Genomic DNA, 24,008 nt, shown 5'->3' with positions numbered 1-24,008 from the left:
TGGCTGCTCCTGGCTTGGGTGGGCACACGCTTTGCTGGGTAAAAAACTGTCTGGATGGCCGGGCCCAGAGAGTTGTGGTGAACGGAGTTAAATCCAGTTGGCAGCCGGTCACGAGTGGTGTCCCCCAGGGCTGGGTGTTGGGGCCACTCCTGTTTAACATCTTTATTGATGATCTAGACGAGGGGATCGAGTGCACCCTCAGTCAGTTTGCAGATGACACCAGGTTGGGTGGGAGTGTTGATCTGCTCGAGGGTAGGGAGGCTCTGCAGAGAGACCTGGACAGGCTGGAGCCATGGGCTGAGGCCAACTGGAGGAGTTTCAATAAGGCCAAATGCTGGGGGCTGCCCTTGGGCCACAACAACCCCCAGCAGTGCTACAGGCTTGGGGAGGAGTGGCTGGAGAGCTGCCAGTCAGAGAGGGACCTGGGGTGGGTGATTGACACCCGGTTGAACAGGAGCCAGCAGTGTGCCCAGGTGGCCAAGAAGGCCAATGGCATCCTGGCTTGTGTCAGCAACAGCGTGGCCAGCGGGGACAGGGAAGGGATCTCTCCCCTGTGCTCGGCACTGGTGAGGCCGCACCTTGATTCCTGGGTTCAGTTTTGGGCCCCTCACCCCAAAAAGGCCATTGAATGACTCGAGCGTGTCCAGAGAAGGGCAACGGAGCTGGTGCAGGGTCTGGAGCACAGGTCTGATGGGGAGCGGCTGAGGGAACTGGGGGGGTTTAGTCTGGAGAAGAGGAGGCTGAGGGGAGACCTCATGGCCCTCTACAGCTCCCTGAAAGGAGGGTGCAGAGAGGGGGGATGAGTCTTCTGAACCAAGGAACAAGCACCAGGCCAAGAGGGAATGGCCTCAAGCTGCACCAGGGCAGGGTCAGACTGGCTCTTAGGAAGTATTTCTTTGCAGAAGGGGTTGTTGGGCGTTGGAATGGGCTGCCCAGGGCAGGGGGGGAGTCCCCATCCCTGGAGGGGTTGAAGAGTCGGGTTGACCCAGCGCTGAGGGATCTGGTGGAGTTGAGAACGGTCAGTGTGAGGTTAATGGTTGGACTGGATGATCTTCAAGGTCTTTTCCAACCGAGATGATTCTGTGATTCTGTAACGCAGCCTGCCAGCACCAGCAGGTTGAACACTGACTCCCATGAAGAGCTAAACCAAAAGAAGATGCTACTTGAGGCAAAGCTTGCCTTGCTGCTCTGAGACCTGCAGGAAGATGTGGAGATCTTGTCTGAGGTGGGAGCTTGTTGAGGTGGGAGGCTATCCTGGGGTGGTTAAATGTTCTTGAACTGGAGATCCTGCTCTGCTATTGCCTCCTGTAGGAACTTTAGCTTTTAATCTTTTAAGTTTCTCTGGGGTCCTTTCTGCCATCACACCTTGCAGCTGCAGTTATACCATGTAAGGCACTCCAGACCCCACTGAATATTTTGATATGAAGTGGGTGAGTCTGGCCAGAGATTCCAGTGCAAATGCTGCCTCACTTAGTCCCTTTGAGCCAAAGAGATAGGGAGAAGAGGGACACTAGTTCAAAAACCTGTTGATTTTGGCAGATCACCAGAACTGGTGTACAAGCAGGTATCTGCAGGGGGTGGGACTTGGAGCATCTGGTATTGGATCCTGCTGCTTGCAAGTGTAACCTGAAGTCATCTTTGCACACTCTGCAGCCTTTAAGGCCCTGCTTAGTCATGTGCAGGATGGGCTCTTGCCTTGCAGGTCTGCCTGTACCCTGTGTTTAGGAGTGGAGAAAAATGAGCAGCTTTTCCTCTTGAACAGGTATGTTCTGCTCTTGGTGTATTTTGTAGTGCACAGAAGTCAAGGACACAGGACAAAGTGTTGGAGTAGTAGGGATATTGCTTCAGTGCCAGACCAAAGAAAGGCTTTTGTACCCCAAATTTGTCCAGTTTTGGACACACATTTTTATAAAAGAGATTCCTTCTGCCTGTGTCTTCCATAGCCTGTAGTCTCAGACCTTGTACCAAGCTTGTATTTGTTTCTAGCCAGGAAGATGGTTATCTTTTCTAAATAGGAATGGGAGAGAAAAGCTAATGTTGAACAGCAGTTGGAAGTCTCGATGTAGGAGGTAGAAGAGCAACATATGGGCTTGCTGAGCTAAGCAGAGATGAGCACAGTATGCAAATGGCAAGGTGGTAGCAGTGAGGGAGAGAGGTTGGAGAAGAGTGGAGAACAGTGCAGGGGAAAAAAAAAAAAAATTCAATTAAATCCAAGGTACCTCAAGCCTAAGAGATGGGAGGAAGGGTTGGAATCACCTCCCTGCTGCTCCTGTGCCTCTAGCTTGATGTATCAGTTTTTTAAAATATCCTCCTGCCTGCTGGCTTCTCCTTGTACTTCAGTTCTCCCAGCTGGTGGCTGCCTTGGTGGCTCTGGTTGGTGGAGGTGTCTGGCTGGGCACCCCAGTTCTGTCTCCCAGCTGTCCTGGTCAAGCTCGGCTTGCAGCCCTCCACCCAAAATGCAGCCTGTGACTTTAGTCCTGTTGCCCCTTCTCCAGGTGACTGCCCTCGGGGAAGGAAGAACAGCTCCCTGGGGTAAACCTCTGTTCCCCAACTTGCAGGTGTCACTTGGTTGTTTTACCTTCCTCTGAAACAGCATTAGTCAGAGGTATGTAGGGAGAAAAGTGGAGCTGGTGTGAGTTGTGTTGGGAGGTGGGGGCCTTTCTGCTGTCCATGGGCCAGCAGCAGGGTCCCTGCTTCCCCCATCATGTGCTCAATCCTCCTATGCTCAGCACAAACTGCTGTAACAACACTTGAAAGGGAAACAAACAGTTCAGTTTTCTGGAGAATTCCCTTCTCAGTGAATTTAAGCGGCTCACTGCAGGGGCTGAGCAGCTTGAAGGAAGCAGGAGCTGGCCTGGCTGGAAATGGCAACTGCGAGTATCTCTCCATATGTTGTGGAAGCTGTACCTGCCCAGGAACGTCTGCCCTAAGCTTTCTGCAGTTGGCCATTAAATACTCAGGCTTATTTGCTAAGTCATGAGATACGTTTGCTGTTTTTATAAGCAAAAGAGCTACTAACACTCAGCTTTGTGTAGTTTTTGTGTTACACCTCCTGCAGTGTCTTCCTCAGGCCTCTAACACTTTCCCGAGTAAAAGCCAGTGCAGTGCTGTGGTGGGGTCAGGCGTTTTTGTGTGGTGCGTGGCCAGAAAGCTGCTGCCCAGAGGGCTCTGCTCTACCTCCCCTGTAGCAATGTGACCTGTCTCCTGCTTCTGCTCTGCTCTTCACACAGCTCCCGAGCACCTCGGGCTGTCTCCCCTCTTCTACAGCTGCGGTGACCTAAGCCACAGAGGTGGACACAATCATATACTTGTTGGTAAAGTGTTGTTCTGCCTGCAACAACTCAAGCTTTTGTATAATAATGATAATACCCCCTCCCTCAGAGTTTAGGGAAGCTATTAGGATCATGCGACCTGACAGTGTTACAACTACCAACAAAACCTCTGGTAGCAGCCTAGACAGGGGGACTATGCTGCATTCTGAAAACATTAAGAAAAATGTTAACTTCTCCGCAGCTAAATGGAGATTTTCTGCCTATTTAAACAGCCACATCTACACTGAGCAAAAGGGTCTTTGAGAAGAGGGGAGAATTGGCAATGACAGTAACAGGGAGATAGTGAGTGTATCCATGCCATGAACAGGGTGTATTTGAGACAGGTGTGCTGCCCCTGGCTATGCGCCACCTCTAGCTTAAGGTGGGGGAAGAAACGCTTTAAGACAGTTTCACTTGTGCTTTTGTGTGTGGATTCCCTCGTGCTCAGGTGCATGTGGCTGCACCAAGCATTTGTATGAGCGCAGCCGGCCGAGGGCCTTGTGGCAGATGCACCTGCCTAATGAAAATAGGGCTTCTTGGCTGCTGAAGTGTAGCAGCTACTGATTGCCTTTGCTCTCAGGGCTTCACGGTAGTTGGGCTTTTGGCCAATGGGAGCTGCTATTCAGATCAGATTTGGCCCATGAATAAATGGAGTTCCCTGGGGCAGCCATTTGGAGCTCATCGAGGCCTCTCCCCTTGAGTTGGGATGCCGCCCAAGGAAACTCCTCAAGGTGACTTGGGTCAGGACACTGCCCTGAGCAGGTCCCCAAGGTTGAGAGTCCTCATTTGTTAGGTGAGTGATAGCATTTTGGGTTGTCGTTAAACCCTACGGAGTTCTGTGTTCTCTATTTTGGGTTGTTGTTAAACCCAAGAAAGTTTTTCTGTTCTCTCACAGACTTTTGAACCTGTAGCTTGCAGAGGGCTAGTTAATTGTGTTAATAATAAATTTTTAATTTTTGGTTGTTTCTTGTTTATTTGAGAGCTTCTGTAACAGGGCCCCCAGCAGCTTTGTCTGGAGGGCTTGCTGCCCTTGAGCTACAGATACTGGCTGTCCCTGAAGTAACAAAACAGAAGCTAATCTCTTAATACTAAATTTTAATTTGAAAAAAAACAACAACAAAACAAACAAAAACACATTCCATCTTTCACATCCAGAATTTTGAGGTTTACAAGCAAGGCAGCCTGGAGCCCCCAGAAGGAAGTGTTTGACAGCAATTCTGCCACCTCCTCCTGCAATATGCAGCCTCCCCAAAAGCCTTTACTTACCTTGCAGCATCTCTGTACCAGTCTCATCCAAACCACATCCTTTAGATTCAAACTGTGACATCTTAGAGCACCTCACAATCATTGTGGTGGTGCATGATGAGAAGCATTTTATAAAGCTGAAATTGTATCTTCACCTGGGCAGGAACAGCACTGGCCTTGCATTATTTAGACATTGCCTTATATGTTTCTTCTGGATTATGTGGTTTTAGATATCCAGATTAAGTGGTGCATAACTCTGGTATATGTGGAAAATATACATCAGTAGAAAACTGGGAGTTTACAATTACAGTCTTAAAGCTTTTATTTTAACCTATCTTGAAGAGTGAAATGCATGGCTTCTGGTGGGAAAGAAGCTATACCAACAAGAATACTGTATTCAAAAAAATTTTTTTTTAATAAAATACTATCATGTTCATATCTATACAAATAATTATTACAACTATTAAACAAAGTATTACATTTAACAATAGAAATCTTGGAACTTTGAACAAGATCATGGTTTGGGATATTTACACCTGAATGCAACACATTTGTAAAAAGATGTCAAAATAAACAGAACAAGATCTTATTTACAATTGGAAGATGATGTTCCTGTTCGTTCATTCATTATAGATTTCTACTGCAGAGTTCCTTTTTTCCATTACAAAATAATAAGGACTTTCCATGGGGGCTGTATCCAAGTAATTTACAGCTATATAAAACAGAAGCACAGCAGAAAACTCTGGACTGAATATAAATAATTTACATCATGGAGGGCAACAGCATCTTTGATTAATCTCCTGTGGCAAAATCCATAGTTGCTTCCCTTCTTACAGTGAGCGGGCAGGAACAGGGGTACAACCCATGGTGAGCTTGGTTGTGTCACATTTGTGATTGTGGAAACAGCAGTGCGTATTGCAAACTTGGAACCTACTTGTAAAAATACTTTTGGTGAGGCAGAAAGAAATGCCCTTTTTTTTTTTTTTTTAAAAAAAAAATCTCATAAAAATGGGTATCAGCAAATAATAAATGGCTTTTGTGTAACTATGCAGGGCTTGTTTGCAGAGAGAAGATGGTTTTGTATTGTCATGACCAAAAACCTCTGCTAAATCTTTCATTGGTTTGCAAAGTAACTTGATCTTAGTGTAACTTGCAGGAATAAAGTGTTGGTGCTCTGAGGTTTTAGATTTACTCAAAGGATTGTGGAGGTGATAGGAGGTTAGAAACACCCTCACATGCAAACCTGCGTCTGCACTGGCACTCCTGTCCATGGGGCTGCTACCTGTGTGGGATGAGTGGCAGCAGGAGAAGGGAACAGCAGCAGCAGATAACTTGGGTTAGGCGATGGTAAAGAATGGAGCTCCTTACATCACTGGATCAGAAAACAACACAAATTTGACCAATTTGCTATAAATAGATAAAATGCTACTCTGCCTTTCCAGTCAAAGGGAGATCGTTGTTAAAGTGATGAGCATGAACCTGGGGAATAGCAAAAGATCATAGCTCTAGCACGTCTGACCACACTCAGTCACCCAGAAACAGTGTAAGTTTGTGACCAAGTCCTTGAGTGAGGGCTGCACAGGTACCACTGAATAAGGTGACAACAGGAGATAAGAAAGAATGGAATTACCTCTTTTCTCCAGCCATGCCCTCTGCGCTTGCCCTACCACATGATTTTCCTGCAACAGCACTATAGTCACCAACCACAGCAGCAGCAGGGTGGCCTTTAAAGTGCAGTAGGGAATCTGTGCAAAATTCAGGAGGCTCTGTACTAGTATAGCATTTTGATTTGTTGGTTTTGGTTTTTTTTTCAGAGAGGTGCTTTTCGACCTGGGCAGCAGTGTAGTGACTGCAGCTGGGAGTGGGAGCTAGAAAACATGTACCAGTAAGGTTCAGCCACAGGCTCAAGTCAGCTCAGTTCTCCATTTCCTTTAGCTGTTCTTAAAGGAGGTCCCTTCCCTCAGTGAAAAGGTACATAAATGTTAATACATTACTGTTCTACTGCCTGCTTTCAACTTAGTCTGACTCTGCTCTTATTCTCCTCAGCTTCTTAAGGGATTAATCAAGGACTACACTGACACACATGCACTCCAGCCTGACACCATTTGCTATTTGTTGAGGTCATTTAGGCCAAGCTGCAAGCCACAGCCATCCAACATCTGTCAACTATGGCAGTCCCACCCAAGAGGTAGTGCTGAACCTTTCCTTTCTGCTGTTTATTTTGCTAAATTAAGCAGTACTGGGTATTTTTCCTTTCTTCAAAGCCAAACCAACCTCTGCTGAATGTAAGTAAACTTCAAAAAGTTATTATGGAAGAGAAAATACCATTTTGGGACTAACAAATTGCAATTAAAACCACAAAATCTTTTCCAAATATAGCTTGAAAAACAAAAGAACTCTTAATTGCCAGGTAATCCTTGGGAGAAAAAGTTAAATTGTTGGTGTCATAGATGTTTGCTGAAGAAAATGTATTTGCTTGTCAAATTATAACAAGTGAAACAGAATGATTTGATCTGCAAAACTTACAGAAGCTCCTTTTTCAAACTCCTCCCACCCCGCCCCAAGCACAGATGGAGATAAGCTGAGCCTCCCTTACCATTGACCTGATAGCTAGACACACAGCTTCAATGGTAGGGGGGAGAAAAATTAAAAGAAGAAAGAAAGAATAGTTTCCACTCAGTGGCAAAGATGTTGCAGTTGCTCCAGATCCTGAGAGCAGAGCCCAAAGCCCTGGGAAGGGCCAGCAGTTGGAAGCTGAGACACTGACCTGTCAGTGGCACAAACTGACCTACAAAACTAAACACAAGAAGCCTGGTCAGTGTGGAGCAGCAGGGGTGATTAGTTTGCAGTGAAGAGGAAAACCAAAACAATTTTGTAATTAGAAACTAAAAAAAATTACTTAACATCTGATTTCCTTTCTTTAATGTGAAATACCTGGTCCATTCATTGTTCTTCCTAAAGGCATATGAGCACAGACATGTGAGAAGCTGAAATCTGTGGGAAATCCACAAGCTGCTCTTAAACCAGGGGACCTGGCCAGATTCAGCATTCAAAGACCATCTTGGACAGTCAATTAGACCAAAGACTGCACAATAGAGCCAATTTTTCTTTAATTAAATTGATCTAAAAGCCAGCAGTGTAAATGATAGAATTTGGGAGTAAATAATAGCAGTTGGACAAATAAATTTCTATGAAGCTCTCACAGATAGGTCTGCCTACCTTTCTTTTCATAGCAGTCTTCCTGATCCCACACCAATGCCACAGGATCATTTATGGCACATAAAAAGACTCGCACTGGTATGTGGTTGAACTTCAACAAAAATTGCCATGTTCAAGGAGAGTAATGAAATTGTATTTCTCCATTCTGGTTGCGGCAGGTTTCAGAAAAAGTCCTGAGAAGGACAACAAAAGCCCTGTCACAAGAATGCCAGGTACAATCTTCTTCTAGAGAAGACTTGGGTCGCATGGTAGTTACTTTTGAGTCACACACCACAAATACTGTGCAGCTCCTACAAAATTGCAGCAGTCTCTGTATCACTAATATGCCTGTGTTGTGATTACCTGTGTTACAGGTATCCTGTGAAACCAGTTGCTAGTTTTGATCATCTCTGTAAACAGAAAAGGGGGTACATGAAAGATACTGACACAGCTACCGTCTCTTCAGAAAATGCTGTACAACGTTAAAAAAAAAAAACAACAAACACACACCTAAAATCACAACTGACATACTCTTTTGTGAACACTCAGGATTGCATTTAACCTCAATATAACATCAGTGAAATTAATATGAAAAAATAAATTAATAGGAGTAGAATAGACTATTTCAGTTGGAAGGGACCTACAATGATCATCTAGTCCAACTGCCTGACCACTTCAGGGCTGACCAAGTTAAAGCATATCATTAAAGGCCTCTCAAACACTGGCAAGCTTGGGGCATCGACCACCTCTCCAGGAAGCCTGTTCCAGTCTCTGACCACCCTCTGGGTAAAGAAATGCTGCCTAATGTCCAGTCTAAACCTCCCCTGGTGCAGCTTTGAGCTATTCCCACGTGTCCTATCACTGGATGCCAGGGAGAAGAGCTCAACACCTCCCTCTCCACCTCTCCTCCCCAGGAAGCTGCAGAGAGCAATGAGGTCACCCCTCAGCCTCCTTCTCTCCACACTAGACAAGCCCAAAGCCCTCAGCCGCTCCTCACAGGACATTCCTTCCAGCCCTTACACCAGCTTGGTTGCCCTCCTCTGGACGCGTTCGAGGACCTTCACATCCTTCCTCAGTTGTGGGGCCCAGAACTGCACCCAGCACTGCAGGAGAGGCCGACGCCGAGTACAGCGGGACAGTCACCTCTTTTGCCCGACTGGCCGTGCCGTGTTTGATGCCCCCGGGATGCGGTTTGCCCTCTGGGCTGCCAGGGCAGGCTGCTGACCCACACTGAGCCTGCTGCCGACCCGCACCCCCAGACCCCTTTCTGCAGGGCTGCTCTCCAGCCGCTCCTCTCCCAGTTTACACTTGTGCCCGGCGTTACTCCTCCCACGTGCCCAATCCAGCATTTGTTCTTGTGAAATTCATCCCATTAACCTTAGCCCAGTGCTCCAGTCTATCTAGATCCCTCTGCAAGGCATCTTGTCCTTCAAGAAAGTCAGTATCAAATATGGTATCAGCAGCAAACGGGTCAATGGTGCATTCAGCTCCTGCCTCCAGATCACTGGGAATTATACGGAACAGAACTGGCCCTGAGGAACACGCCTGGTGACTGGTTGCCGCCGGATGTGGCCCCATTCACTACAACCCTCTGAGTTCTGCCCTTCTGCCAGTTCCTCACCCAGCGCACCATGAACCCACTCATCCCACACCTGGACAACTTGTCAGGAAGTATGTTATGAGGGACTGTATCAAAAGCCTTACTAAAATCCAGAAAAACTTCATCCGCTGCCTTTCTTGGGACCTTATCATAGAAGGATATCAGATTAGTTCAACAGGACTTCCCCTTTGTGAACCCATGTTGACTGTGCCTGATGATTGATGAAATGCCTTCCAATAGCACCCAGTATAATCTTCTCCACAGTTTTTCCACGAACTGAGGTTAGACTAGCAGTCCTGTAGTTCCCTGGGTCTTCCCTCACACCCTTGTTATTCCCACATTATTCCTTCCAGTCAGCACCGACCTCCCCAGAGTGTCACGACCTTTGGTAGATGGTTGAGAGGGATCCTGCCATAACACCTGCCAGCTCCTTCAGTACTCTGGCTGAATCCCATCTGGCCCCATCGACCTGTGAACATTCAGCTGTTGCAGCTGCGCTGTATAAGCTTACAACCTCACTCCAGTTTTCAAAGACACCATGAAGTAGTGTAGCAGAAGAAACAGGTTTTAGTTTCACTAGGTGAATGCCTCGAATGACGAGCAGGATTAATATCTTTATATAAAGTCCTGGAAGCCAGGGCTTAATTTTTCACTGCTTGGTCTTGAAAGTCAAATACACCATTGCACACACAATGCCATTTAAAGAGTGAGAAGGGCTGTTTTGCTTTCCTCCTCAAGGTCCAGATGAATATGTAATGCACAGCGTAGCTGCTGCTTCAACACCCCTGTCTACGTCATCCAGAACCCATGGAAATGCTCATCGTTAGGGCACTCATTTCATCACCTGAGGCAGTAGCCCCTTTGGGATCTACTGAGTTAGGGAAATTAGTCTGATCCGGTGTCTCTCTCATCAGAGAACAGCCAGGACTGCAGTGCTGGTCAGAGTCGAGGACTGACCATCATTCCTAACTCTCCTGCTCTGCACAGGCCAGTTGCTGCCATTTGGTTGGTAACTACCTTTGGCAGCCTGTTTCACAGTCAAACTCGGACAAGCTGCCTTGTTTTGAAGTGAAATAAATATTCAATCTATTATTTTTAATAAGCACAGAGAACTGATGCACCACTTAGTTTCCTAAAATAAGCTCCATCTGAATTAAAAAGTGTCAATTTGAATCAGAATCATTGTACTTCACTTTGCAGGAAAACATCAGACCCCAGGTTCCAAGAGTGGAAACGCTGTCAGCATGAACTACAGACACAGCCCAGCCCAATTTTTTTTTTTTTTATGCCAAATCTTCTTTACCTTTCTGGATTAGTGTAAAAGGACTTAGCAAAAATGTTGTCTGGGCAGTGAAGCTATGGAAAAAACTTTCAGGTCCCTCTCTGTGGATCCCATTCTTGGAGATGGAGGATTATCTTCCTTTTTACTTTTCAAAGAAAAAAAAAAATCCCTAAAAAAATCCCAGGGAGCCTGTTCCCCCCCAGCCCCCTGCTAACAGAGACATTGGCGAAGAACCTGTGACAGGTCCCAGAAGCAGCAGAAGAAGCCTCGGAGCAGTTTTTGTCACTCCCTGGCTGGTAGGAGGAGGACAAGGGAAACCTGAAGTTAATTTGTTATTTGAAGAATCAAAACCAGAATGGTATTTCCAAGCACATAAGAAGAAAAGACATATATTTCCGCCTTGTCTGAAGAAAAAGCAGGCTGCAGATCCATTAAATAAATAAAACTTACCTAGTTCTCCCCTTTCCTTTAAAAGAAATGGGACTGAAATTTGGGAAATTACTGGAGACTCAGCCAGCACACACACATTCACGCTGTCTCTCACGCACACACAAACGCACCCCCCCTTCCATCATGACAACTCCTTCCTGGCACGCAGCGTTTCAGTCCTGACACATTCCCATTCTCCTTCAGCCACAACCACACGCATTTAGACAAAAGGTGCATTCGAGTGCAGAATACTGATATTAACTCAGGCCGATATGGTCAGCAGTGTTAAGCAAGAGCTGCACCCCCAGGGATCCCCGCTCATTTTGCAGGATGACACAGGCTCCATTCGCCTCCCACGTGCTGGCCTGGTACAACAAAGGGCTGTCGCTCACAGAAACCAGAAAGCTGGTGTTTGAGCATGGGCCAAAAAAAAGGGGGGGGGGGGGGAGACATTAAGAAGGTGCTAAACAAGGTACAAAACCCACCCTGAGGCAACTTGCAGCATATGAACAATGAAATGGCAACAAATATGCCTGCTGTCTCTGCTGTAAGCTACATTAAAACATTGACCAAGTTCAGGAGTAACTGTTAAAACAGATCCAAGCAAAACTCTTCTTAGAAACAGAAAGTCATGGCTTAAAGAAATCTGAATTTTCGAAACCAGTATTTTTAATTGCTGACCACGGAAACACATAGTAATTTTTTGCCAGGTAAAGTCAGCCTTAATTCAAGTGCATGTGACAAGCTTCAAACAGACAAAAGCTGCACAACAAATGCCTTTATCAATTAATGCTGGGTTAACACAGACTTGACTTGTGTTGAGGCTCCTGAAGATATTTTACAAAGGAAAAAGAGAAACCCAAGCCACTTCAAGTTCGTCTGTAGTTTCAGGTTAACGCATCAGAAACAAAATGAAACCTGTAGCATTTGTTTCCTGTCTCCCATACGGATGCTCTCACTCCTTTCTTTACATCCACGTATTACTAAGGGTGGCCCTTACCCTGGAACAATCAGACATCAAACTTGATTGTTGGAAAATCAACAACCAATATTTGCACAGCTCTCAATGTTGCATCCTTACTGTTTACAAGTAAGTAAGCATTGCTATAGGCACTGGTGCTTTAAAGTTAGTAAGGTGGATGGAAATACAGTGTGTATATAAATACGAAAAGTACCCATATACATACATTTAGGCAAATAAACAGTGATGCTATGAATGGTCTCTTCAGGGATGCCCAGTAAGATCCACTTTTTTCTTCTTAAATATATAAACAACGCATCAGACGAGAAGTCAGTCTATCAGTTTTCATACAGCTGAGCTGCAGTCATGACCTAGAATATGGCTTATATTGTGGGCAGGTCGGTTTGAGGACTGCTTGGAAGAATCTGAAGCAGATGTGTTTGCAATGGAAAGCAAAGGCGACATTGCTGAACCATCTGGAGGAAGAGCTGTGGCTATTTCTGGAAACAAAGACGTTAAGTTAAAATTGGATAAGTGTGATGTGTTGGTCATGTGCATCGGCGGCATATCTGGAAGCAAAGGAAAACTTGGCTGAGCAAAACCAACAGGCCTAGGAGGAGACAAAATGGATCCAAATCGATTGTTTAAACTTCCACTACTCGGCTTCTCCGTGCTTGGGTTAGGAAACATTTGATTGGGAAAGTATGGGATGGAGATGTCGTTGGAAAGGGTAGGGTGGGCAGGTGAGTAAGGCGGGTAGAAGGACGGCAGCGTATTCTGAGGATCGACTGGGATTAGAGCCGGTGTTCGAGTGGCACTGGGCTGAGTGACCGGTGGGATGAAAGAGGCATTGGCATTTATTGGTGGATTCATGCCACCCTCCGGAATAAAAGGGAATCCAAAATTCTGAGAGAGGGTATGTTGGTCAGGGGCCGCGTTATCGTTAGACACTTGAGGGCCATCAGACATAAATCGGACAATGCTTCCTCTTTTCTCTATCGCAGACTGCTGGCGACCAAGGATCATACTGCCGCTGGTGGACAGGGGAAGGTGGGGAAGACTAGGGTCAAAGACGTTTCCATGCCTTTGATTTCCGGATCGATTCCTTTCGGGCTGACGTATTTTAGAACCTCCGTTATCTTGCAGAGGATGCCTCGACCGCTGAGTAACTGAAGAATTTGGCTGACGAACAGAAGGTTGCCCTTGGTCGCTGTTTCCATGAGACACTGCAGGGTGAGGGTGAGTTGGCCTCACAACCCCATGCATGTTGCTAGAAACAGGCGTATTCATGTGGCTTTTCGTTCCATGACTGTCCGTCATCCTCATGGGATTGGACTTCTGCACAGAGATGTTTGGGCTTGTATTGCGACCCTGAATGTCTCCCGAGGAAGAGGAACTCGAAAAAGGAATATTCAAAGAACTGTTCCTTGTGTTAATTGCACCAATAGACATGTCACAGCTCTCCCTACTCGGGCCATCACCATCTCTTCGGATGTGGACGCTCTCTCGTGCTGGGGGACAGTTGTACTCGATTGTGGAGGAGGCGCCGCACTGTGTGTTCCTTTGATGTTCTGGGATGGATCTTTGGCTTCCACTCACCTGATCTCCAAGGTGAGGGGCAAGTAAACTCTGCATAAAACTTTGGTGGCACGTGTTTTCATTTTCCCTCGATGGCAGGGCATTTCCTGTTGGAATACCCTGCACTGGCTGGTAGGGCAATCTCTTCTGTCTCTCTAGGGATGGCCCAGTATTTTGACCAATTCGAAATGCTTGGGACTGCATTCCCCTGAGGGATGACACTGAATTACCAATTTCGCTGTTTCTTGAAGCCTGTACATCGAAATTGCCTGCTGGTTGTTGACTGGGTCCAGCTGGTTTAAATGTCTGACAATCAGAAAGCCGCTGCACATCTGAGCCAACTGTATGGTCAACAGATAAGCGGCCCTGCATATTATGAATCACCAACCCTTTATTTCTAGAAACATCAAGATAGCTCCTCATTTCAAGCTGGTCAGAAACCCTAGGGCCTTGAAGAGATATTCCTATTCTCTGTTCTGAATTGGAGGGCGTCTTCCCAATCAGTGCTTCGGCAGAGTAGCTGGAAACTCTATTTCTTTCTTGCCTGTGAGGGGTGCACGTCATGTCTGATGGTCTGGTTACGATACTTGCCTGGGACACCATTTGCTGCTCTAAGCCCCTCGAGGTCATCAGTCTTTGCATCTGATTGTGCCCTGACACGTGTTCAGAAGCTGAACCTTGCTGTCTGCTGCTAACATCTTGTTGCTGTTGATGCATAATATCCTGATTTATATGGCTCTGAGGGTGGCTATGATGGTTTCTGCTTGTTGCGGGATTTTCACAGTTCTTTTCAGGCTGGGAAGCTCCAAAGTGCTGCTGCATCTGCTGCTGCATTTGTTGGTGGTGCGGATGAGGCTGACCACCTTTTTGCCGTGTTTGATCACTCCCGTGGTGTTTTTGCTGTAGAGAAAGTTGTGTGGCTTGTGTTCCCTGGATGAGATTTCGTTTCTTTTGCATCTGCACCTCCTGCTGTATTGTTCGCTGCTGGTGGACACTGTGGGGTTGAGAGTGGACCGAGTTTTCCCCGTGTGTGACGTGGTGCTGCAGCTGATACAAGTGGTGCCTTTCTCTTAACTGACCGGCCTGCTGCTGCTGCTTTAAGTATGGATGATTACTGTGAAGGTGAGATATGCCTTGAGCAGGAACATGTTGAATCGGCTGCAAGTGCTGCCCTGCCTGGCCTTGCTGCTCGGAAATTGAGGGCTGAGAACCACACTGGACGTCAGTTTGTCTCAAAGCTGGCGTTACAAAGTTGCTGTTGGGTGGGAATAACCTATTAAGGCCATCAGTGTGTGCTTGATTGCTCACTGATGCCACTGAATTGGATGAGTTAGGAGGAATCTGACTGACGAGCATCTGTGTTTGCTCAGCAATGCTCTCTGGTGTCCGGTTCATCAACGCCATCCCTTCGAGCCTTATGGGTGTTGTCTGGCACTGCTTCTGCCTCTTTGCCGTAGAAAGCAGGAGGTCGTCCTGAACAGCTCGCTTGGCGGAGTCTTTGCGACCTTCGTGATTTTGCTGCTTTAAGTGTGGTTCCTGCAGCTGGGGAGCCTGCATGGTGCTTGCCCGAATGGCATTCAGCTGTTCCTGAGCGTAGTCACTCATCATGGCGGGCCCTGGAGACTGATTGATGTATGTGCTAGATGGCAGAGAGAGGCTCACAGTTGCAGGGACGCTTGCTGGCTCTGAAGACTGGGATAAACTGGAGCAACTCACAAGGGGATGGACAATGCGACTCTGGTGTATCAGATTATTCACGCTTAAACTGGTTATGCTTGCCGACTGGGAAGTGGAAATCTGCAAAGAAGTGTTTGATGTTACCACACCTCCCACAGAGCAGCTTGGCTTTTCAACCTGCCTATCAACGTTTGTCTGTACTGTATCTTGAGCACTGAATTTGCTCGGTGCTGCTTCCAACGGCCCTGCGTTGTTTTCTTTCACTGGTTGAGGTTTAAAAGGCTGTTGCTCTCTCTCCAAAGGTGCAACCTCAGTTGACTTAGAGATGGCATCCCTCATGTTCACCTGTATTCCTCCACCACCTTTCTCAAGGTTTTCCTGGTCAAAAATAGCTCTTGCTGCAAGAGCTACAATGTCAGTCTGTTCTGAAAACGTGCAGCTGTTACACGTACTGGTTGAGGTGCTGCTAGTGATGTCTTCTCTGGTGGTATCTGGCAACATAGACGCAACGGAGAAGCCCCGACTGCTGCCAGAGCTGGTTGACATGGGGGAGTCTGCCTGCCTGCTAGCCATAAGGGAAGCACTGACTACTTCGTGGTCAGAAATGCAGGAGTGATGCTGGGGGAGAGGATCACCATCTGTGTTCATTAGCAAGAGGTCCTGCTTCTCAGGCAAATCAACATTTGGTTCTGCTGATTTAGAGTTTTCCATGGGAAAATCAGAACGTTCTCCCTGAACAGTAAACGAAGAGGGTTTTTCCACAGCTGTTCTTTCTTTCGTGAGATCAGACAGCATTTTGGTTAGACCCTGTCCTTCTAACAAGTCTGCGTCTTGCATTACCACTGAGGAATCCTGCGTGACGTCGCAGGGCTCCGAAATTGTTCCTGCCTTGGAAGTATGACCCACTGTGCTGCTCTGTGCTGCTGACGTCCCAGCCACCTGAGAATGTGTCACATGTGCTTTGCTACAAGAGGACGTTAAGGTGCTGGGGGGTTCACAGGGCTTGGGAGACTCTGAGGATGCAGAGCCGGTTGGTGGAGGACAGTTCTGAGACCCGCGGGCAGCATCTTTGGCAGGCGGCGGGACGAGCGCTAGCGGCTCGGACACGGCGGATGCCAGTGGTGAGGAAACAGGCGCCTCGGCTGCGCTTGGCTCAGGGACAGAGCAGGTTTTGGCTGCCTGTTCAGAGTTTGCAGTCTCTTTGGAAGGACATTCAGAAGCGCTGACGCCACTTGATGCTACAACACTGCTTGCCTGTGATGTTGTTAAAGTTTGCGAGACTGACACCGCTGGAGCGTTTTCAAGCAGCCCCTCACTGTTTGAATGCTTTGCCACTGTTTCCACAGGAGCACAGTCCACCTTCCCTGCATCTCTGCAAGGACCTGCTGGGCATGACACTTTACTGTTGACTGCTTGGTGTTTCTTTGTACTTGGCTTTTTGTTTGTCCTTTTTGATTTTGCACTGGATGGCAAGCCAGCAGCCACTTTTTTGGGGGAAGCGTTTATTGAAGTAGATGCACTAGTTAATACTGAAACCTCTGCAGGTACTGAAGATGCCACAGAAGTTGGTAACGACACGCAGTTAACTGTGGCAATCTGGTTATTGACAGTTGTGGGATTGGTAGGGTGGCTGAGAGACAAGTGCAAGCAGCTCTGTCCAGCCATTTGCGATATGCTTTGATTGAGGTTAGCTAAAGCACCAAATGTATTGAGGGCAACATTGGTATTTGGATCTTCGCTGGTGGTGGGTTGAATAATTTGCATAGGGGCTTGATTTGAAGCTCCAGATGAAGACATCACAGGCTGTAATGCAAAAAGCTGCCCATTTAATGAGATAGTTTGAGGATGCTGTTGACTGGACATTGTAACTGAAAACGTTTGCGTAGAGCTAGAAGATGGCAAAGAAGATGGTCTTGGTAATATATGGACAAGGTGCTTCCCTCCAAAAGTCTGTGGAAGGGAGGCATTTTGTATGGAGCTGCTAGAGTTGGCAATTGCAGTCGCCCCATTCACAGGAACTCTTACAGAAGCAGAAGGCTGAGCGGAGAGGAGGGGAAGAGGATTCTGATTAGCAGCTTGTATAATTACAATTTGCTGACTAACATTTTGGCTGGGTACTTCTGCTCTCACAATCGGAGGGCATGGAGCGGGGTTTGGAGGCTGGAGAATGATGACATTCTGGTTTGCTGGCGCTCCTGTAACAGCGGCTGCGACTGGCTGAGCCATCTGGATCACCTGCATAGCTGAATTTAATGGAAGGATATTTCCTGCAGCCTGAGTTTTAACCTGTGGCTGGCTGATTAACGGCTGCATAGGTAAGGGTGGGCATGAGGGCAAGGTAACTACAATCTGTTCAGCTGCCTGGCCATCCCCAGGCAGAGAAGCATTCAAACTGATACTTGCAGTCAAAGGCCTGCTGTGAGCAGAAGGTACAGCCCCAGCACCATTAACTGGCTCGTTTAATAGTGCAGTCATGATACTGGATGGTGTTTGGCTTAGTGGCTGGACAGTATTTCCCGCTAGCTGCAGAGTGGTCCACGTGGTCTGTGTGTTTCCAGCTGAAGGCATCCGTGTAAGGCTACTCATGTTTTTCAAATCTGAAGCGCCAACACCTGAAGAGCCTGAAAAAGACCAGCAGTTTTCTAGGGGACTGGCAGGCAGAGTGCTTATTGCTGTCGTGGCCTTAACTCCTTCTGCTGCAGAAGTCACAGGCATTCCAGCACTACTTACTAAGTCTGTACTTTTGAGGACATTCACGGAGGAAAAACCTTCCGCAGTAGACAGTCTCACAGAGGGCACACAAGCTGTGTCCGTGGTTGAAATGACACAGCTTTCCTGAAGGTCACTCCTAGAACTGTTTGTATTTGAGCAGGTTGCATTCACTTGTTGAACTTGGGAGGCTTCTGTGGAGGCACTGGAAGGAAGACTGATTCCCTGCAGGAGTGTTTTCTTTGTTGATTTAGTGCCCTCCTCCTCATTTTTACTTTTGGGGAGATTTTGATCATTCTGTGGTGCGTTACTTGAAGAACACTGTAGTTCCTGTTCTGTGCCGGATCGAGGTGCGCTCTGCAAGCTGGCAGGAGAAGTGGCGAGCACGCTTCGCTCATTTTCCGGGGTGGAGAGCTCAAGAACGTTCCCTGCTGGAGCTGTCTGAGCTGATGCCAGCGGAGACACTGTAGTTTGCGACCATGGCTTGTTTTCTGTGGGGTAAATACCAGAAATTGTCACAGGAGTCACTAGGTTACAAGTTCTCTGGACTGGCACAACATTGGCTGTTTGCTTTTGTAAATTATGACCAACGTTAAACGTTATTCCCTGGACAGATGCTCCCTGGTTATTTCCGTTGGGTTGACTCCCATTTGAATAGACAATAATGTTCTTTTGAACCTGATCACCAGGAATAACAACCGAGACCTTTGCATTTTTGAGATTTCCCTTCCAGTGGATCGTCGGGTCATCGTACAGGCAAATATCGTTTGCTTTCAGTAGTTCAATGTATCTCCCATTTTCCTTTTGCAGTTCATCCAACTGTTTCCGGAGTTTTTTTATCTCTTCAGCTACAAAACAGTGAGAGCAATCCATTACATCAGCACCAGAGCAAACACTAGGTAATGTTACCACATGACTTGGAGACTAAATTCTATGTAGTATTGAAATAAATTGTTAATAATGTACGCTCTCCTCAAATGGTTAACATAAGATATATGAAGTCTCTTATCCTAATAAGCCTCTCTACTGAGCAGGAAGGTGAATGAACTTTACAGACTATTCCGTTACCAACAGCAACATCTTACCAACATGTCAAATTATACAACATGTACCAACATGTCAAATTATTTAGTTAGAAAGACCATCAGGACCAACTCAGATAAAACTAACACTAATCAAATTATTTAATTACTGAAGGAAAGGCAATCACATTAATTTATCTGTTTCTTTTCCCTCCTCTTCTTAAAACACTACTGTTTTAATTTAATTGATAATCTCATGGCTTTCCAGGATGATTAAGTTTCATTACATCTAAAAATGATGCGCAAAATTAAATACAAAGCACTTATGTAAAGCCAGAAAAACTGGAAACATACTTGGAGACAGCTCACCTAACTAGGAAAATCACCCAGATTTTTCAAACCCAATTATATCGACAAGATAAAAATAAACTGTTTAGAATCCCATTCTATGGGTAAGAAATAAAAATCACAAACCGCAACATTAACTCTGAGATTATTTCTGTCATACCTCCATCACTGTATTTTTACACATCTGTTCAGGAAGATTTTATATGATGTATTATACTTTTATAAAATAGGCTATCACTTTTACAGAATTTGAAAGGAAAACAAAAAAAGTTCTATGCTTGAAGGAAGCTCCGTGTTTTGAGTGAAAAAATTCTACCACTGAAGTTTGTCAGAAAGCATTCTGGTTGCTACAGCAGCATAAATTAGGACAGAATCTACTAGATGATGTCGCATCACCTATAAGCTCTGTAATTACATCAACAACGTCATTGCTTCATTATCTCATAGCTCTGTGCAAGAACGCTTGGGCATTCTGTTGGCTTCTTGTTTCAAAATATTTTAAGTAGCTGTATTTTTCCTGTATGTGCATAATGTCTTGGGATTCCCAAGTTTGTTGATCCAGGCTTTGTTGTCAGTCAGTACTAACAGACACACAGTGAAAGGGACTGACAGAAATTCTAGAGCCTCCAGCAGCATCGGTACTTACCCTGTTCATTGTTCCCTCCATTTAACAGAAGTTCATCATTCTGTCTTTTCATTTCTGTTATATACTTAAAGGCCTGATCCAAGATCATGTTCTTGCTCTTTAAAAGAAAACATATACACAATTAGGAGAAAGGTCTGTTACTGGTAGATCCATTAATGATGAGACCGCACTTGCTCCAAGAGGTCTTTACTTTAAAAACGTGCTAACCTCAATAATCCTCCAAATACTCTTGGGTGGGGGAGGTTTAAATTATTTTGGGGATATTTTTCTGTAGTTTTTTTTTTTTTTTTTTAGATGAACCACAGGTTTCATGAGTGATACTGACCCTAAAATGCCATGAGATTTTACAAAATGACATTTTCAGTGCTGGAGCTGACATTTTCCAGTGCCCGAAGGCCACAGAACACAAACAGCAAACATCATTTCTTGCTGACCAGGCTAAAATCTGTGTTCACAAATAAACATATATATCACATGAAATTTCCAGGATACTACCTTGTAAATATTTTATTAGGAAAGAAACAAACATAGAACAATTATCCAGGGAGGTGTATGCATAATTTAAAAAGTAATAGACTGGAGAATATGGGAAGAGAAAATATGCCACAACCCTTCCATCATCTTCCTTCTATGAAGCTATGCTTATTCTGCCTGTGAAACCTCTCGTTCACATCTTAACTTCTTCTTCTACTGTTCTGTAAGAACAGCCTTTGCTGTAGATTCCTGTCTTGACAAAGATGCTTCTGTGCATCAACCTCAAACCATTTGTCTGGCTTTCACAAGGACAATCTTTCACAAGGACAGCATCTTAAATTACTATTATTATTTTACCTTCTGAGTTGCTTTCATCCCATTGTATGAAAGATGACAAAAAGAAGCATGCATGCAATTCTATTTACATCTTAGGACATAAAGGTATCACCAGCAAAGGGCTGAGAAGGGATTGGAGAATAACCTGAAATATGATCTTGCTTAATCCACAGCTTTCACCACTCAAGCATCATACAGATGGCATTAAACAGCATCAGTAGAAAATAACCTGACAAACGGGAGTTGCATAACGTAAGCAGCAACCCACCGGCCAGATTCAACCTACTTCTGTCTCACCCCTCCTACAGAGGAAAGGGTGAACAGCTACAACGCAACAGGGCAGGCAGCAGCCGAGACAGGATTGTCACCTTCTGTTGTTATCAACTTTCAGGCACCCTGAACGAGAACTTTGTGTGAATCGAAGAGGCAGGCAGACATCAACAAGCTGACCAAATCGCTGTGGGTAATTAGTCTAGGTTACACCTGCCCAAAAATACCGCATGTGTGAATTGAGGAGAAAGTCAGTAGCACGTCCAACTCATACCATTTCATTCCTTTAGCAGTCATATGCAACACTTTCAGATAAAAAGCTCAAAATCTGTGTAATTACATTCATGTGGCCCTGCACGTCCAAAAAGGAATTCTATTACAAATAATTTTTTACATGCTAACACGCTGAAAAACCTAATTCAGACAGTTTTGCCTTCTTCCCCAAACAAATAGCAAAATAAATTTTTATACTTCCACAGAAAAGGAAACACAAAAGCAGTTTACAGAAAACTTGTATGCACCTCTGAAAGGATACTAACCTGCTTAAGTGCTGGTGAGCAGGGAATGAGTTCTCCAATTCTGTTTATCCCAGCATTAATCTTCTTCTTTCGATGTCTCTCCACTAAGCAAAAATAACATGTGCTGTGTCATCCGGCCAAGCAAGTCAGCACAGCAGCAGCACAACTACTACCAGTGTAAGGACTCATAAATACATTATTTCATGATGTATTGGAACCCTCAGTAAGTCAAGAGAGGAGAAAAACTCCTCTAAAGTAAATGTCAGTTAGTGAATTAATACTCAGCAGAATTGAGAGCTGTAACATAAACAGCCATATGTTTAAAAGGTGGGGATGTTCTGGATCCCTTTATGGAAAAGAGGAGTTACTGCAACTCAAAATTCAGGTTTTGATAATGCTTTCGAGTTGAGTTTTCTGAAACTCTTTTCACAAAGCAGACTGATTAAATTTATGCATACAGAAAGGAAATGAACAAAGATTATGGAAAGAATCACTTTCACATTTAGGAGGGAAATCTGTGTCTCTTAAATACCAATGTCAAGTTTAGCACCAAAAGAGAAATAATTCAGATTTTACCAGTTTTCAATCTATATTGATGGAGCAGCTAACACTGAATATAGCTGAAGCTCGAGGCATATGGACTGTCAGTTACTGGTTTTTATGTTCTGTGCTCCACGGGGTCTAATTATGACTGGGAGTCATAATTATTGGGTGAACAGTATTTCCAGTGAATTAGCTATTTTGGAGAAAGTCAGAAAACGCTTCATTTATAGCCCTCTAGTAACATCATTTACCTTTTCACAAGGCCTAAACACTGGTGTAAAGGTTCTATGCTACAAGTCTAGCATGTTTTTTTCAGACAGTATTAATCTCTGTTTTCCACCTACCATAGTCAGCTTCTTTCAAACATAGTTCACTCTCATGTAGTTAATTTTTTTGACCAAGATATTTTGGTGTTCTATGCAAACTAAAACTACTAGATGCCTTTTTCCCAAAAAGCCTGAAAAAAAGTTCTGTCATGGCTTTGTCAAGATTCATATCAATGTATCTTCATTCACTGTGCTGAGTATCACCCTGTGGTTTGTGAGCCCAGCTGCTTTTGGTGGCACACAGAAACAAACAGCAATCTGCAGGTGAGTATCTTTTCTTGTGCTCCTTTAAAAAGGATATAGAGATTTAATTTAAATAGTTTTATTTCAGTAGTCTGTCTCTTCATTTTACATTTTTCAAACTACTAAATTGTTTTTTGCATTTCAGGATGGACTGGTGGTGTTGACAGAGACAGGCCTAAATACACTAAGCACAGCAAGACAAAGTCTCTTCTGCAAGGAATTTACCATGTAAATCAGGGAAGCTGTATGAACATTAAAACACATGATCCTTGGGACTTCATTTTTATGTATCTTACTAATACATGCAGATATCGCAGTGGCTAGAAAGACATGTTCTTTGTTTTGATAATACTTTCCATGCTACTCAGGTTGTCCAGATACTAATGACTAAGCAAGCTACAGGGCTGAAGGGAGCTGGTCCCCACATCTTGCAGAGTCCAGCCCAGGAGATGAAGACTTTGGAAAACTATTGGCAAGTAAAACAGGAACTGAGAATTAGAATGAGGTCAGCAATCTTAAAGGTAGACTTGATAAGACTATTTCCTGATCTTTCTTAATCCTTAAGAAATTGGCCGCGCCCTGGACACAGCCTGGCAAGCACTATATTCCATAGCCTTCACATGGAAAATACTCAGTGGTTTTACCAGTTGGGTTTGTGAAAAACCACACAATAGTGCTGTTTAGTAAAAGAAGAACTGGAATCAATTATTAGGATAAATCAGGCCCAAACCTGTCAGACTCTTTCCCAGTCCATCCCCCTGCTGCTACTTGCAGAAGATGGCACTGGAGCTAGACACTGACTAGTTGCTGCCCAAGGGATGTGACTCCTGCAACATACAGCCAGTATTGACACAGAATTTCTGGGATATCAACATCCAGGTGGGTGCCTCAGGGACAGGTTACTGGAATATTTCTAATCCAGGGAACCTCTAAAGCTCTCAGGTCAGACATCTGTCTCTGTTTAAAGACAGATGGGTATTATTTGTGTGTGCCTGTGCATTTATTTTCCTTTACAACTGAACACAACTGAAATTATTCACTTCTTAGGTTGCTAGCACTGGAAAGCCAGGGGCATGGTCCTACTTTCAAACCTGGGCATGCTACTGTAACCTTGTACCATGGAAAACAGCAAACTAAAAACAATTAAGAAGCCCTTCTGCACAGATACTCTATGCAAGGACACAGAAAGGTGTTTGGTAGGGTGGGTTTTTTAAGTGTAGCAAACTCCTACGGAGGAACCTTTACTAGTTCGAAGCACCTGTGCTTATTTCCAGATCAAACAACAAGGCATA

General features: G+C 45.1%; 1 protein-coding gene across 1 annotated transcript in view; it reads right to left on the bottom strand.

Moving 5' to 3' along the window:
- Positions 1-980: 980 nt before the first annotated feature.
- USF3 (upstream transcription factor family member 3) overlaps positions 981-24,008 on the bottom strand; it is a 42,311-nt gene continuing 19,283 nt past the window's right edge. The window contains exons 4-6 of the mRNA XM_074896919.1: positions 21,626-21,708; positions 20,007-20,103; positions 981-18,838 (exon numbers count right to left, since the gene is read on the bottom strand). Coding sequence (XP_074753020.1) covers positions 12,372-18,838; positions 20,007-20,103; positions 21,626-21,708 — 6,647 coding nt within the window. The 3' untranslated portion in view covers positions 981-12,371. The remainder of the gene's footprint in view (positions 18,839-20,006; positions 20,104-21,625; positions 21,709-24,008) is intronic.

Source organism: Athene noctua, chromosome 1 (genome assembly GCF_965140245.1).
Source record: "Athene noctua chromosome 1, bAthNoc1.hap1.1, whole genome shotgun sequence".
NCBI lineage: Eukaryota > Metazoa > Chordata > Aves > Strigiformes > Strigidae > Athene > Athene noctua.
Note: the sequence above shows the minus strand (reverse complement) of the source record. Positions and strands in the feature narration are given on the sequence as shown.